General features: G+C 43.5%; 1 protein-coding gene across 1 annotated transcript in view; it reads left to right on the top strand.

Annotated features, from left to right (window-relative positions):
• The window catches only part of rims2a (regulating synaptic membrane exocytosis 2a), a 263,740-nt gene that overhangs the window by 132,299 nt on the left and 113,941 nt on the right, over positions 1 to 17,500 (top strand). The window contains exons 7-11 of the mRNA XM_063198956.1: positions 5,303 to 5,496; positions 9,572 to 9,691; positions 14,471 to 14,570; positions 14,985 to 15,108; positions 16,708 to 16,754. Coding sequence (XP_063055026.1) covers positions 5,303 to 5,496; positions 9,572 to 9,691; positions 14,471 to 14,570; positions 14,985 to 15,108; positions 16,708 to 16,754 — 585 coding nt within the window. The remainder of the gene's footprint in view (positions 1 to 5,302; positions 5,497 to 9,571; positions 9,692 to 14,470; positions 14,571 to 14,984; positions 15,109 to 16,707; positions 16,755 to 17,500) is intronic.

Below are 17,500 nucleotides of genomic sequence, written 5' to 3'. Positions count from 1 at the left end.
GATAGCTAGATAGATAGATAGATAGATAGATAGATAGATAGATAGATAGATAGATAGATAGATAGATAGATAGATAGATAGATAGATAGATAGATAGATAGATAGATACTAAATAGATAGATAAATAGATAGATAGATCTCGCTTTTGCTCTCTTTCTCTTTCTCTCAGGGGTGTGTGTGTGCGTGTATGTGTGCATGTTAGCTCAAAATACTCACTGGGTCTTCTCCTGACATACTGTTGTGTAGTATAGTAGTATAGCATAGCATAGCGACACATGGTGTATACTGACAGTATGTTGGATAGCATGGGTGGGACATAGGCTCTTGATTCTCTTCAAAATACTCACCATGAGCATAGAGGGAAAGCGATGGGCGTGCAGTGTAGTGAGAGATTGGCCAATTTCCAGTCTAGTGCCTGAGAGGAGAGGTGGTTTGAGTCTCACTCTGAGTCAGACTCTCTGTAGCCTTCCCGTCTCTGGGATCAGTGATAGTGGCTGAGACTGAGTAGATCAAGGCTGTCTTGGCTTGCCTCTTAACAGATCTCAGATCAGTCATACAGCTCTCTCTCTCTCTCTCTCTCTCTCTCTCTCTCTCTCTCTCTCTCTCTCTCTCTCTCTCTCTCTCTCTCTCTCCTCTCTCTATCTCTCTCAGGCCTCCAATTAGCATTTTTTTAAGTGTATCATATCGGCCGATATGCGTCTGGTTTTGGCCGATACGCAAAATGTATTTAGGGTTTTTTTTCAAAAGCACCAAGACACTTTATTTTTCTATTACTTGATTGTTAGACATTACTTGATTGTTAGAGTGGGTGTTTAAATGTTACAAGTTTTACCTCAATTTGATAATGTTAACTGAATGTTTACTTTTAACTTGAGACGTGGAATATTTGTCATTTTTTAACATTTTTTTTAAACCCCTATCGGCCCCAAATATCGGGTATCGGAAATCGGGTCTAGGCCAAGGGTGATGGAAAAAAAAATCGGTATGGCATCGGCCATTAAAAAAACCTGTATCGGTCGACCCCTAGTGTGTGTGTGTGTGTGCGCGTGCGTGTGTGCATGTGTGTTTGTGTGTACAATATGTATGCGTGATTGGCAGCACCATACTACTCTGCCCTCCGCTGTGTTTCCTTATAATGTCTAAAGATTTATGGCAGGCAGACCCCTCTTGATATTGAGTTGACGTTCTTCAGAGTAATTGAGCCATTTGGTTATTCAGATGAAGATGCTGAAGTTGACCTTGGGGTTCTTGCAGTCAGAGTCAGGGCATGGAGTTACTGAGTGTCTTTACATGTAGGAGAAGGATGTGTACCGGTACTATGTTTATAAAATATGTGTCATTCTCTCTCTCTCTCTCTCTCTCTCTCTCTCTCTCTCTCTCTCTCTCTCTCTCTCTCTCTCTCTCTCTCTCTCTCTCTCTCTCTCTCTCTCTCTCTCTGCACCCCCTCCCCACTCCTCTTTTTTTTAAATCGTAGTAAAAACAGCATCAATAATTAATGGTCCAATTAATAGTTTACACTGTTTTTTTATTGAGTTGTCAGGGTGATGGAGAGCCCTCTGGGTGTGGAGCCTGTGCAGAGCCTGGATCTGATTCAGCACTCTGAATAGATACCCCAGCCTACCTAACCATGTCCTACCATACTCTACCCCAGTGGTTCTTAACCTGGGCTCCAGGGCCCCCTCAGGGATGCACCAGAGATTGAAGGGGGTGTACAGAATTGTACCTTTGAGGCTGTGACCAAAAGTCTTCATGTGAACATAATTATTACAAATCAAATCCAAATATAAAGTATTGCTTTAGCAAACTTATCTGTTTTCTCATCAATGTTTTTTTCTGGAAATATGGGTTTGGGTTGGGGGTGGCGTTGTCTTGGGCACAGGTGGGGCTATAAAAAAAAAGGTTAAAAACCTCTGCCCTACCCCGCCCTACACACACTCACACACTTACTCTCATTTACATATTTTCACCTGCTCCTACCTTTATTACTCGAATCAGTTGATACTGTAGAGCAGTGTTTCCCAACAAGGGGTACGTGTACCACTAGTGGTATGTGAGCACACTGCAGGGGGTACTTGGAAAAATGTAGAAATGACAAATGTATGGAGCATAGTCACATTCGGATACAGGAAGAGACATAGGGCATGGATGAGGGGGTACTAATGGTACAACAAAAAGCTTAGGGGGTACGCAGGACAAAAAATGTTGGGAATCACTGCTGTAGAGGCTGAAAGTGACAAAAACAGGGTTTAGGATTAAATATATTGGAAATCCAGTCGGCGTATGCATAATCAAATCACCAGTACTATTAATATGGATATTGATATTACCATTAATTATCAAAATATTTTTTTCCAGTTAAAAAAACGCTCAACGCTCTATTATGTCTTTTTTAAATGATTCATGTAAGCAGCGTGCAATTCTTTGCCGTTCATTTTTAGTGTGTGGAGCTGAAAAGTGATTCTTCTACTTCCAATGGACAGGACTCTGCTGCTCTTCTGTCACACCCCTCACTCTACTATATAGGCAGCTTATAGTTCTATAGTACACACACAGCCCAACACCACAGCTGTCTGTGCCCCCCCCCCCCTCCCCCCCCACTGGGCATCTGGGAGACGCGGCTCAGCAATCAGGGCATGAAATAAGCTGTTGGGAGTCTGCACAGCATTTGCCATGAAGAGAAGAGCTAGAGAGGGGAAGGGTGGAGGATGAGCGAGTAAAACAGCAAGCATCTGCCATACTGTATGTGTGTTAGGTGAGAGAGATAGAGATAGAGATAGATAGAGAGAGAGAGAGAGAGACAGAGAGAGAGGGGGGCAGAGAGAGACAGAGAGAGAGAGAAAGAGAGAGAGAGAGAGAGAGAGAGAGAGAGAGGCACAGAGAGAGAAAGAGAGAGAGACAGAGAAAGACAGAGAGAGAGAGAGAGAGAAAGAGAGATAGGGGACGAGTGTCAAGTAGATTGAGAGGATCGTCTGTCTGACGTGGAATTGAGTCTCCCAAGCAAGAGAAGTCAAAATGAGCAGTTTGTAAGCTAAAAGCAGATACCGTCAAGTGTGACGCTTTCGAAAACAGCCATTCCAAGCTGTCGGCCTCAACATATTGTACGCATGTGTGTGTGTGTGTGTGTGTGTGTGTGTGTGTGTGTGTGTGTGTGTGTGTGTGTGTGTGTGTGTGTGTGTGTGTGTGTGTGTGTGTGTGTGTGTGTGTGTGTGTGTGTGTGTGTGTGTGTATGTCTGCGTGTGTACGTATTTTATGACTTGTATGACTCTACTTGCTTGCTTGTGTGTTTGCCTGTGTTGGACCATCTGTGTTGGGTTTTTGATGTATGTTGAGTGAGTGTGTGCTCCATTGGTAAGTAGATGTTGAATTGTTCAGAGGTGCTTATTGAAACAACTTCCCCACACACGTGTGACGTTGTCATGGGAATGCTTTTGAGTGCATGTGTGTACATTTGCTCTCTTAACAGGAGTCTTGAACGGCCAAGTGTGTGCCTAGGTGTGAAAGTCCTCTATATGGGCATACAGTGTATCTGAATGTAGATGATAAATGTACATCACTGTTCATGTGTAAGGCTGAATTAACATCAAGGCGGCGCGGAACGGAAGCGAGACGACTGAGGTAGTTTCGGCCGGTGTGTTCTACTCTGCCTTTCACACCGACAGCGTCAGGTTGCGCGGCCAGTCCAGTTCAAAATCCCCCCACAGTCAAAGCTAGCGCGCTACTTTGCCATTCATCTGAATGGAACACCGCCGGCCACTGCTGCCCGAAATCCGCTCAAGTTATATTTTCCAAATGCCTTACTACCGCCGGTTGGTGTGGAAGGACAGATTTGTTTCCGTGTATTTTCGCCACCAGCGGTAAAAATCGCTTCCGTCCCGCGACGCTTCACCGCCTTGGTGTGAAGCCGGCCTAACTTTTGCAGGAGACTTGCCTGGAGGCCATTGGATGAGCGCAGATGTGTACAGTATTTATACTTTAGTCTGTGCATTAATGAATGCTAGGGCTGTAACGATATTGGATCGAACCAAGAAATCGTGATACTCAGAGTCACGATTAGAGATGCACCGGATCCTGATTTTTAGGATCCTGCCGGATACTGGATCCACTGCTTAAGATCCTGCCGGATCTGGAACCGGATACCGGATCCTACGAAAGGGTTGAAACACATAGCCTACTCACACACGTGGGCCCTTTTTATCACGTTGGCTCAAACTATTTTGACTGAAAAGCCTCGGCTACCGGTGGATCCGGTGCATCTCTAGTCACGATACTCTATCGTGATGCAAGGAGGCAGTATCGTGATACACCCTTTCAAAGTTTTGTTATCCTTCAGGCCAGAAAACAGCCATACTGTATGATTCGATGTGATAGTGCTTCCAAGCTTCAAATGAGATACATTTTAGAAATCGTGGGGTGTATCGAACTGTAGGTCAAAAATCGTGATACGAACCGAATCGTGAGCTGAGTGTATCGTTACAGCCCTAATGAACGCTTGTGACCTTTGCAGGGTGCTTGAAAATCCATCACCATCATGTAGAGATTTGCATTAAAGCTACTGTTCCACACAAGCTAGACTGTGTATATGTGTGTTTCCAACCTTAGACAAATAAAAGTTCAGAAAGTTCACTTCAACCTGGAATTTTCGCTCTTATTTTGTACATTTTACATGACATTTCGGATAACGGAACCTGCTCCCAGTCCCATCTCAAAGGCTTGGATATGAGAGATTTACATTAACTTGTTTCAGTGTGTTTTTTGTAGCCTTCACAGGACACTTGGGATCCCAGTCGGTGTGTATTTAAGGGTACTCTTGCCACCCAGCAGTGAGCGGCTGTCTCAGTATGTGTATGTACAATTTGTGTGTGTGTGCAACCCTTTGCAGGAGACTTGGATGGCCACTGGTGGGACCATGCGACTTGGCATAGCAGCGAGGCCGCTTCAATGTCTTTGGTGAGACATGCGGAGCCAAGCAAACCTCACCTTCTCCATCTCTTCCCTCCTCCCACCTTCTCTCTCTCTCTCTCTCTCTCTCTCTCTCTCTCTCTCTCTCTCTCTCTCTCTCTCTCTCTCTCTCTCTCTCTCTCTCTCTCTCTCTCTCTCATTCTCTCTCTCATTCTCTCTCTCTGTCTCTCTGTCTCTCTGCCTATCTGTCTATCTGTCTTTTGCTCTCTCTCTCTGTCAGAGTCCTTTGTCATTTCATGGTTCCTTTGGTTTATTTACACCTCTGCATGTCTTTCTTTCTTTCCCTTCCTTCCTTTCCTTTCCTTTCTTTTTTCTCCTTCTGTTTTTTATTCCACAACTGTAGGGAACAGTCAAAGGGGAAAAAGAAAAACTATTGAGCAGACACCCTCCTTATCTGAGGGACAAAAGAAAATGGTGCGCTTTGGGGGCCACTCTTTCGAAGAGGATGCCGAGTGGTGCGAACCCCTCATAAAAGACTCTGGCGTTGATACTTGCAGTAGCACTACGCTAAACGAAGAGCATAGCCATAGTGAGAAGGTACTGGGACCCTGTCTGGCTTGCTTTTTTTCTTTTTTTCTCGTTTGTTTTTGTTTGTAAATCGTGCTCCTGTTTGGTTGATTCATTTCTTTGCTTCTTATTTAGTGTTTTGGTTGGGGTTTCTCTTTAAGTTGGTGTTTGGTTTTTTCGTTCTCTTGCCCTTTTGCTTGTCAGTGAGCTGTTGATTTTGGTTTGGTGGGTTAATTTCCTCTTGGCCGCTTTGATGCTTATTTTCTTTGTTCTTCTGTAGCTCAGAGTATCAAGACTTTTTGTTTGTCCTGCCTCCCCCCTCCTGTTTTAAGTTCCTGGTGTTTTTTTTAGTTGATTTCTTTGTCCGTTTCTTGTTTTATTGGTCTGTGTTTTTGATCTTCAGACACTGCCCGTGCTGGGTGTGGCTGACTGAGGAAGTGGAAAGCTTTCTCTGGCTTGCATTGTGGTTTGCTTCCTGGCAACTGTTGCTTTGACAATTTGTCTCAAGACTCCACCCCCCACCCCCACCCCAAGCCCCACGCCCCTCAATTCTAAGAGCATCAGTCTACGCACAACTCAACTTGTCTGTTTGTCTTGGCACTTTAGGAATGATGATCACCCAGTGCATGTGGCTATTATCTACCTTCTATCTATAACTCTCTACCTCCGCCTCTAGCTCTATCACTATATCTATCACTATCACTATCTCTACCCCTGTCATTTTTCTTCTTCTATTTCTTTTATTTCTTCTTCTGTTGCTTCTTCTTCTTCTTCTTCTTCTTCTTCTTCTTCTTCTTCTTCTTCTTCTTCTTCTTCTTCTTCTTCTTCTTCTTCTTCTTCTTCTTCTTCTTCTTCTTCTTCTTCTTCTTCCCCCCTTCTCTCCATTCCATTGTTCCTCCTCCTCCTCTTGCTCCTCCTCCTCCTCCTCCTCCTTCTTCTTCCTCTTCCATGCCTTTGTCTGTTCCATATTACTTTGCCCATGCCCGTATCACATGGATGCCCCACTCCCCACCTGCCACTGGTTTTCACCTGCTCTGCTCTGCACTGCACTGCACTGCACCCTCTACGACCATAGTGAATACCCCCTCCCCACCCAAGCCTTCAAGCTCCTCTAGAAAGTTCCAGAGACAACAGAGAGAACACTCGCACTTGCACTTTTCCAGGGAGAGTCAAATTGATTTGATTTGATTTTTTTCTCTTTGAATTTGGTTGTTTTTGGCACAGACAAAGTTATGTTTCTCTTTTTTCCCTTCCACTGTCACATAGCTGTGTTTTTTGTCTTTTTGTATTCACTATCTTGTCATGCTATCCATCACTTAGTTTTCTCTTTCAAGCAATATCCTTAGTTTTTTTTGTGGAATGAAAATGTACGTGTCAGTGTTTGTTTTTCATTGGGTTTTTCCATTGCTCCTTTGCTGTATGTTGGTGCATTCGCTTTCTGCCTCCCCCCCTTCTTCCCTCCGCAGTTCCATCTGCTTTCTACTATTCCACTTGAGCGTTTACAGTATGCCTGGCAGAGTGGCAGGGTGCTGGGGCTGGGGCTGGGGATGGGGCTCTGGGGCTGAGCTGAGGGTACAAGCTGAACAATGAAAGCTTGAAATAGATGGAGATGGGGGTGACCATTGTGTTACTATACCATACCAGGGTGGTAGAGGAGGGGTGTCCACTGATGGATGATGGTGCAAACGGAATGATGATTGTTCAGAGGAGTCAATCTCATGTTCAGTAAGTAGAAAGCAATGACTGTCACGGGTAATTGATCTAAGTAACTGATCTGTACAGTATGTAAGTAACTGATCTGGTGGCTGGATTGAATTTTACTTTCTAACCTGGGATTGACACATCTGGTCCTTACTGTACATGCACACAGAAAGTGACTACAGAGCGCATAGAAGTCATTATTTCTTTACGGTGAGTCAACAAATTCCATGAATACAACAAATTCACTGGCTGCAAAGCTTCTTGAGGCTTTTTCCCACATGCAACCTGGCTGTGCCATACCGTGTTGAGCTGAGTGGTGCTGAGTGGTACTGTCAAACCAGCCCGGTTTGTGTTTCCATTACAAACCGTATTACCCGCAGTATTTTGTTTTTGCCGTTGTCACGTAGCATTACTCTAAGTAGGCTAGTTTACCCAACGCAAGGCCGACAGATATCCCAGCTATCCAAGTAGCCTATAAATATTTTCAGCGACATCATATTTGAATTCTACAATATTAATTTCTGCCTTCGATTTTCATATAACAGTAATACAGTGTCGAACTAAGAGCATTCCAAAAGAGTTGATCTGGTGGAGGCGATGATTATTTTTTGATTTACCGGTAAGGGTGAGCTGATGCGCATTCTGGGTAAAAGGCTGCGAAAGACCCGCTGAGCTCACTTCAAGTGGCGGCCGAGTCATGCTGTGTCCAGCTGTACCGGGTAGAAAATGGACAGTGGAAAAGAGCCTTTGGTGAAATTGCATGAAAAAGAGAACTAAACTTTTGAGTTCCTGCTCATATAGTAATGAATTATGACACTGTTTCGATTTGAATTTATAGACTTACCAATGTCTTGCATTGCTCTGCTAGATCAGACATCCCAATGCCACACCATCAAGTATATGAAAAAATCTGTTCAGTTCAAGTTCTTTTCTGTATTTTCCACTTTCAGTGTGTATGCACAGCTGGTCCTCACCTGACCCCTCAATGGCCCTCCCACTCTTCCTCTACACCCGCTCAACCTCTTTACTCTCTCCTCCAACTGGAAACCCCTCAGGCTCCGTCGTCCCCTCCCTCCATCCTGCTCTGAGCGGCGGTGGCATTTGGGAGCTCTGTTGAAGGGGTGGAAACTCTGTGGAGCCAGGGCGGGGAATGCATGTCACTCTCGTGCACCATCACACAAGCTCTGCTTTTTAAACAGACAAGCTGCAATGGCCGATCAAAAACATGGACGAAATTTTACAAAAAAAAATGTAAAATGAATAAAGTTTCCCCTTTATGATACAGAATTTGTCATGCTGTGTTTATAGCAAATTCATGTGTTCCTTGCAGAATTTTGACTTGGTTTTTGGTATCACAGCTTTTTGATTGAAAAGGGAATTTTCTTTCATTGGTAATCATCTTCTACCCATCTCAGACCACAGTTGTTCAGTCTACCAGCTGTTCCTGTATATGCTCCGGAAGTGGTTGTCATAGCAACATTAACAGCCCTTTGGTGCCACCCAAAAACATCAAAGGCTTAATGGCCCTCTGCTTAATAAGAAAAGTTCCTATTTTATCTTTAATGTGATTGAAAGGTACTTGCATTTAAGGCTAATGCAATTAGCCTATTGGCAAAGGCCACAAATGTTAATAGGACATACCGGGTCATCTTGTGTGGAGCCATCTAATTTGACTGTAGGCTAATCCATATAGTAGGCTAATCTAATCTGTCCATGTTGCATAATTATAAGAAAGGAGATGTTTTTATGGGCCATGATAATCCAGAACGTCAAGGCAGCAAAAAAGCAAAATTTTAAGAGTGAACTTGTGTGACTGCTCTTTCATTGTAGTGAATGAAAGCTCCCCCACCCCTTCACCAGTGCACTGCCACTCCTGCCATGGCTTTGTGTTTCTTATTAACTGTGATAGATTTTGTGTGCGCGTGTGGTATGTGTGCATGTATGCATATCTTTGTGTGTGTGTGAGAGAGAGAGTACATGTGTAAGTGTGTAAGAGTACGAAATAATGTAAGCGTGTTTGTATGTATGTATGTAAAAGTCAATTTAAAGGAGAGAGAGAGGGTGTGTGTGTATCCGTGCGTGCGTGCATGGATGAGTGTGTGCGTGTGTGTGTGTGTGTGTGTGTGTGTGTGTGTGTGTGTGTGTGTGTGTGTGTGTGTGTGTGTGTGTGTGTGTGTGTGTGTGTGTGTGTGTGTGTGTGTGTGTGTGTGTGTGTGTGTGTGTGTGTGGGTGGATGCATGTGGGTGCTTGTGTGAGTGTATGCGTGTATACTGCATATGTGTGTGTGCGTGACGCGTGAGTGGACGTATGAGTATGCATACTGTGTGTCTGAGGGTTGTAATACACAAGGCTTGTTGCTCTGACCGCCCGCTCCGCTCCGCTCCCCCCTCCCCTCCTTCTCTAGCACCCAGTGACTTGGCAGCCATCCAAAGACGGCGAGCGTCTGATCGGTAGGATCCTGCTCAACAAGAGGATGAAGGACGGGAGCGTGCCCCGAGACTCTGGAGCTCTGCTGGGGCTAAAGGTCAGATCTTCACCTTGTAGTCTTGGGTAGTTTTGGCACATCCAAAAACACTTGTTGCAGGTGCCAGACAAAAAAGTCAGACAGTTGAAAAGGTAGGTTTGCACACTGCCGATCAGCTCCAAAAATAAACGTTATTATTTAAAAAGCAACGTTTCGATCACGATCATCTGATGCCTGATGAAGATCCAGCGTGATCGAAACGTTGCTTTTTAAATAATAACGTTTATTTTTGGAGCTGATCGGCAGTGTGCAGACCTACCTTTTTCAACAGATCTTCACCTTGCTCGGGCTCTTCTATTCCCTTCCAGTATGGAGAGCTCAGTCAAGCTCCAAATGTCAAACTCACTTGTTTACCACCACACATGCTTGACACCATGTAAAGCAAATTTGTTTATCTTGGTCTCATCAGACCACACAACATGGTTCCAGTGATCCATATCCTTGGTCTGTTCATCTCTCTTGAGACCAAGATAAACAAATTTGCTTTAGATGGCGTCAAGCATGTGTGATGGTAAACAAGTGAGTTTTACACAAAAAGTGCATCATCTGGCTAGCATGGTTGTGGGACTGACGTATTGACGTACTGATGTATGGATGCCGTCAACATTGGAAATCTGAATTACACCTAAAGAAGCATGCATGTCAACATGCACTGTGACTACAGAAGCAGATCATGATACTCTCCATAGGATTTCATTCAAAACTCACACCCATCTATTTTAGCCAGGTGCAGACTCAAAATGTACAATTTCAATATACTGAAAGGTTGAAACACACACGGATGATCTCCCTTTTAATCCCTTTTCATTTCGAAATGAAAAAATGAATGTAGTTGCTGCCAAAGGTGGTTGTACAAAGTATTAAGCAAAGGCTGTGAATACTTTTGTAAATATAATTCCTTTGTTTTTTATTTTTTATAAATTTTCAAAACTGTCAAGACAACTTGTTTTTCACATGGTCATAACGGAATAATTTGTGTAGGATTTTGACAACAGAGATTCATTTGTAGCATTTGGAATAAGGCTGTAAGATAATAAAATGTGAAAAAAGTGAAGCGCTGTGAGTACTTTCCGGATTGACTGTACAAAGCAAAATCAAACATTTGTTAGGCATGTATTCGCAAATGTCTTGTTCATGCACAGTAAGGGATTTATTACCAATTTAACCATAGTAAGGACCTAGTAGACCATAGCATTTGCTTAGTACATGCCTTACAAGGTACTTGTGCAGGCATTAACATTGTATGTATTAGTGCTAATAGATGTATCCGAAAAATAAAGTGTTACCCAATAAGCCACGAGAGGCCATTGGTTTGTGTTCGATTTATAATGGCTAAGGGAGTTGGAGCATGACACTTGTAGAACTTCATTTGGAGTGCTGGATTTGGATACGCGTAGAATTTTCATTTGGAATGCTGCTTGTTTATGACCGATTTACTAACACTTGGAATACCCGATCACCCAATCACAATCAAGAACCAGACGCCCAGTTTTAGAATTTTCTTCCAAATTATGTTTTCTTCTGTAATTTCAAAGAATTGTTTTGCAAAACACGTTACTTTACTGATAGATTAGGGTTATGGATTGCTTTGGTCTAGGCACAGTTTATAATAATAATAATAATAATAATAATTGTATTTGTATAGCACTGTGTCATACAAGGCATGTAACTCAAAGTGCTTAAAAAATGGGAAAAAAAAAACATTGTTAGAGATAGATTTAAAAGGAGAGGTATAGAGGAGAGGCAGAAAAAGCAGGAAGGCAGAGGAAGAAGAGATAGACAGAGAATGTAGAGTCATAAGGTCAACGTAGGTTAGGACCAGGATTCTTAGATGTGTAAGGTCCATAGTGGCTGGGCCTATCATAAGTCATAGATAGTCACACAGAGATTGGGCGCTCAGGTGCGGCCCCTGGTGGCATCAGGGGTGAGGAAAAACTCCCTTTCGCTTGATTCATAGTTTGTAAGGGGGAAAAAAAAGCTCAGTGAGGTCTGAGAAAAAAAGACCCCCTATAGTCAGGAAGAAACCTCAGGCAGAGACCAGCGGCCACCTAGGGGAGCCCCCTGCCAGGGCTGGTTGCGAGTAGTAAGGGCGCTGCGGCAGCTGGGACACTATGACGCCTTGGCAGCTAGGAGTTGGCAAGGATGAAGAGGTGGGTCTTCAGCTGCTTCTTGAAGGAGTCGACGCAGGTGGCCGATCGGATCTCGATGGGGAGGGCGTTCCATCTCTTGGGCGCATAGCAGGCAAACGCGGCGTCGCGCCGATCTTCTTCTGCGGGGGGGTGGGGGTCTTTAGCAGCTTGGCATCAGTGGACCTGAGAGCTCGAGCAGGGGCATAAAAAGAGAGCATGTCTCAGATATAGCTAGGGGCAAGTCCATTTAATGCTTTAAATACTGTGAGCAGAATCTTAAAGTCGATTCTGTATGAGACAGGTAACCAGTGCAGGTCTGCCAAGACAGGAGAGATGTGCTCTCTCATTCTGGTTCTTGTTAGGATTCTTGCCGCAGAATTTTGAATGAGTTGTAATTTGTCAATTCATTTTTTTGGGAGACCAGAGAAGAGAGCATTGCAGTAGTCTATCCTACTGGTGACAAAGGCATGAATAAGTTTCTCAGCGTCTTATGTTGCAATAGTTTTCTTTCGTTTAGTAGCAGAGTTTGGTGTCCACCGAGTGGAAAATTTCCCCAGTGCGAAGCTTGTCAGTTTTGTAATGATTTAACAAGTATTTAAAATTGTTGTGGGAACACATAGAAACTACTTTTGCGACCCATCACGGAAATTAGGCAGATCTTGTTAAACTGCTACAGATATTGTGTTCCAAGGCACGGTGTTCATTTCATGGCATTCTGTGAGACCAGGTTACATGCATCCATATGGCTCCGCTGCTGCCTGACTCAGGCTAACTGACGGATATGTTGGGTTTTGTGCATGGGATTCTCCCTGTGCGCGTGTGTGATACACCACTCTTCTATGACGGTAGTTACGTAAAGCCATTTCACTCTAACCCGGCGTAATCTCCTTTTGTATGTTGGTACGGAGCCTCCACTAATGGGTGATTTTATTTGTACGCCGCTCAAAAAGAGGCAAAAGGGTTTATGGGGCTTGACGTCCTCTGTTCACCTCGAGGGCTCCTTTCATTATATTGTGATACATGACGCATTAGCTGATGCTCTGATCCACAGTAGCATACAGTTGTTTGGACACAGGGACTGTTCCCCCTGAGGCAATGTGGGGTGACATGCTTTGCTTAAGGGCAAGGGAAGAGGAGAGCATCAGGTATTTCATGTCCCACCCACACTATTTTAATATTGGTACGAGAGTCAAACCCGCAATTCTTCACCTCTAGCCATAAGGCCACAGTATGTGTCCCATGTCAGTATATCAGCACCATGGACAGCAGCACTAGAGACCATATGCGCAATGCTGACAAAGTCCTACATACACGCACAGTATAGGCCTGACAAATGGCAAATGCCTATACAAGGTTTAAATGTAGCTTGTTCTATAATTCTACTTTTAGCGTTAAGCGACTTTTGTGCTCAATTAAGATTGACTTGACTGACTGGGTGTTTTTTACTTGAAAATAGACAGAAAATAAGCTTGTTGAAACGTGTGGTGCCATCAGTTTTGTCGTGTTGATGTCAGGTGGATAGACAGCTGACATCACTGTTGGGCAACAGCTACAATTGGTATTTTTTTTATTAGCACATAATTCTCCATGTGTTCGTGCCCTTGTATGTACAATGTACTGTAAATAGCCATTGAATGAGAAGGTGTGTCCAAACTTTTGGCCTATACTGTATGTATTAAAAGGACTTGCTGGACTTGTTGTGCTGACAATACATTGCCAATAATAAGGTCCAGAGGTTCTGTTCCATTGCTGGGGGCACATGGTGGAATCCGGGTGCCGGTGGTGACAGGTAGTAGCGTTTCTATAGGGATGCCGTAGGTAGATGATGGTAGGTGGTACCATAGACATCCTGGTACACACACTCTGTGAACAGCAAAAAATGAAAGCTGAAGAAAAAGTGACTCCTTGGTGTCAATGGCCGTCCTTCACATTTATGTTTTCGGTCTTAGTGTCTTGGCTCTGCGCTTTTGACCTAGGAACTAGACAGCACTGAGCTGCACGATATCAGAAAAAAATGGATATTCGATAACAGCATTCAATACCTCGATAATGATATTTAAACGATATTTAGAAATATACCTGAGTGTTTTTCTTGTCACCAAATTGTCGGTCTGTGTTGGGGGTGCAGCGTTGGTCATGGCGGGCTTCTCGCGCTTTTGTTGACATTCTGCTAGTGATTGGACAGCACAGAAAATTCGTACTTGTTGATAATTAAGTAATTTTCGCGATACGCATATCGCCACTCTTGAGATCGCGATTTCGATACATTTTCGATATATAGTGCAGCCCTACCACTGAAGCAGACCATCTCCCAAGTTAAACAATAGCATGGGGAGACTTGCTAGGGGAACAGCACAGCTGGAGGTGAACCATCCAGACCCACTTTCTTGGCCTAATTCCACATGAATATGAATTGATTCAAATGTATCACCAGAGTCAGAATGAGAAACAGTCAGATATGCATGTAGGTTCATTCAATGGAGGGCTTTATCTAGGGTATGGGTTGCAGAAGTTTAGACACGGAAAAGTTTAGACGCGGAAACTGAATAAACAGGAATGTGAGAAAGGTGTTTGTATGTGTGTGCGTCCGTGTGTTTGTATGGTATTGCTCCATCTTCATGCCAGTATCTGTGTCTGTGGTGTTGTGCAGGTGGTGGGTGGGAAGATGACTGAATCAGGGAGACTATGCGCTTTCATCACCAAAGTGAGGAAAGGAAGCTTAGCAGACACTGTTGGTCACCTAAGGCCAGGTAAGCACACGCATACGTAATGTTTCTTTCTTTCTTTCTTTCTTTCTTTCTTTCTTTCTTTCTTTCTTTCTTTCTTTCTTTCTTTCTTTCTTTCTTTCTTTCTTTCTTTCTTTCTTTCTTTCTTTCTTTCTTTCTTTCTTTCTTTCTTTCCCCTTGTCCATGTCCTGCCATACTGTAAGGTATGTGACAATTGTGTGTGTGTGCATGCGTGTGTGCGTGTGTGCGTGTGTGTGTGTGTGTGTGTGTGTGTGTGTGTGTGTGTGTGCGTGTGTGTGTGTGTGTGTGTGTGTGTGTGTGTGTGTGTGTGTGTGTGTGTGTGTGTGTGTGTGTGTGTGTGTGTGTGTGTGTGTGTGTGTGTGTGTGTGTGTGTGTGTGTGTGTGTGTGTGTGATCTCTGGCCACTTGTGCTCCCCAGGTGACCAGGTTCTGGAGTGGAACGGCAGGATATTACAAGGAGCCACTTTCAAAGAAGTTTACAATATCATTCTAGAATCAAAGCCGGAGCCTCAGGTGGAACTAGTGGTCTCGCGACCCATTGGGTGAGTTCAGTTGTCAAAACCCCTCACTGTAGACGGGTCACTGGCGTCTCAGCAGTAGCACACATCAGGGTGGTGCAACGACAGCCAGTTATTTTTAGTTGACTCTCGAAGAAGTGCATATTTTCACTGCAGCATATCAACCACCAATTACTAATGAATTTATGGGCATCAGATGCAGTGGCGCCACCTGACATCTGAGCCCCCCCAAAAAATGTCTTTGACCCAGATACAGTGGGGGGGCCTATTTGAAAATGAAGATACAATACAGTATCTTGCCAAAAAAGGGAGTCCAAGGCAGTGAAGGCACTCTTCTTGAAGTAAGAGTGCCTTGGACTCCCTTTTTTGAAAAGATATTGTTTTTCCCCCAACACCAATGAGCACCTTCAAGATTTTTTTCTCAACAATTCCCTGAGTACTTCGGATTTTCTCTTCACTTGATGAATGCAATACAGTGTAGTTGATATGCAATTCAAGTGTGCACTTGCTTGTCAAATAGCTTTGCTAATAACCGTTTTTTTATGCTGTGTTACATTAAAAAAAATGCATTTTGCATTATTTAGCTACCTTCTGTAGTTTGGTGTTGTTGCGTTACTGTACTCTGCATGGTATATAGTGCACTTCTGCGTCTATGCGTCATTCGACCGGTCCACACATTTTTTTGCATTTATTTTTGTATCTTCCCACGTATCCCTGAGTACCACATCACGTACAGCTAGGGGGGACATGTACAACAGTTTGGGAAACGATGGTCTAACCATTCATGCTTTTCTTTCATACAACTGCCACAGTAACTAAATGAGGAAACAAACTCACAAAATAAATCAACACTGACACATTTTTCTATTCAAATGTGAAGCTGGAGGATAATTCTAAAGCATGCACATTCCCCTAAATCTGAGTGATAGACTGAAGTAGAAAGTATAGTATACACCAGAATTAGGGCTGCACGATATAGCAAAAGTATTTTTCTTGTCACTAATTTGTCTGTCTGTGTTGGGGGCATGGCGTCAGTCATGGCGGGTTTCTTGCACATTTGTTGACATTCAGCACGTGATTGGACTGCACAGATATGTTTGACATGTTTGCGATAATGAAGTCATTTTCGCCATACACATATCGCCATCGAGATTGCGATACATTTTCGATAGATTGTGCAGCCCTAATTAGAATGCACCCTCCAGAACCCACCTCATGACCCTCATGTCGGATTTAGAAACATTTTCCATAGCAATGTAATGGTATTGCAGACTTGGTCTCTGCAAACTGGAGTCTCTCCTCCGTCCACTAACTGGTGGGTGGAGCTGTTGTCTGCGCTGCACGTGCCTCCGTGCCTCAGCTAATGCAGAGTGAGCTGAGCTGAGCTGAGCTGAGCTGCCAGGGGAATGAAGAGTAATGGGCTGCTTAGGGTCATTTAAACCCCATGCTCTCTGCATTCACACTAATTGATCCTGCTTGCTTTCTTCTCTCTCTCTCTCTCTACTCTCTCTCTCTACTCACTCTCTCTCTCTCTCTCTCTCTCTCTCTCTCTCTCTCTCTCTCTCTCACTCTCTCTCTCTCTCCTTCCTCCTCTCCCCTCGTTGTCTCTCTCTATCTTAACAGAGATATTCCAAGGATACCAGACAGCACACACGCACAACTGGAATCAAGTGAGTACAGTGGGCATGTTGGATTTAAACTGCTCCTTTTCTCTACTGTACAGTAGAGAGAAGCTGATCTACTTTGATATTTTGGTCAAGTAACATTCTCAACACTTTTGGCCATCTCCCAGTTTTTAAGTTCCAGTTTTTCTTTCCATTACTGTCTTGTTCGTATTATTTGTAAGACCTCTTACAGTTTGTTCAATGACTTACAGTTTTTCTCGATTGCCTCCACACAAGTTCTGGTACTTCACACACAATTCTCGGAACATCTCACCCATTTCCCAACTCCCCTAACCAATGTCACTGAACACTAAACACAATTCCTACTTAACACTCAAATTCCAGTTTTAAAACACACTCTTTTCACACCATTACACACAATTCTCTGGATTACACTCAATTTTCATAAAGAAAAACACTGGGTTTCTCATGGAACACACTGTCATTCACAACACTACAATCAACTGCAACTATGTTCACTTCCTCATCACATGGGCAAACTCTCTTCATACCGGTTTACAATCTGAAATCATCACCCCATAAGGACACACATTGCATGTCATATTGATGAAAAATGAGTGGATGCAAGGAGAAAACACATTTGCTTAGTTTTTGAACTCAAAACTATGTTATACAAGACATAACTTTCATGTGGTTACCCAATATTTTACAATACATTAGTGCAATTTTTAAATATTTTTAAAAATATGTAAAATATATACACGTCTGTGTACTCCAAGTCTAAAAACAAT

The sequence above is a fragment of the Engraulis encrasicolus genome, chromosome 5 (assembly GCF_034702125.1).
Source record: "Engraulis encrasicolus isolate BLACKSEA-1 chromosome 5, IST_EnEncr_1.0, whole genome shotgun sequence".
NCBI lineage: Eukaryota > Metazoa > Chordata > Actinopteri > Clupeiformes > Engraulidae > Engraulis > Engraulis encrasicolus.
The sequence above is the reverse complement of the archived record's forward strand: the minus strand, read 5'-3'. Positions and strand labels throughout refer to the sequence as shown.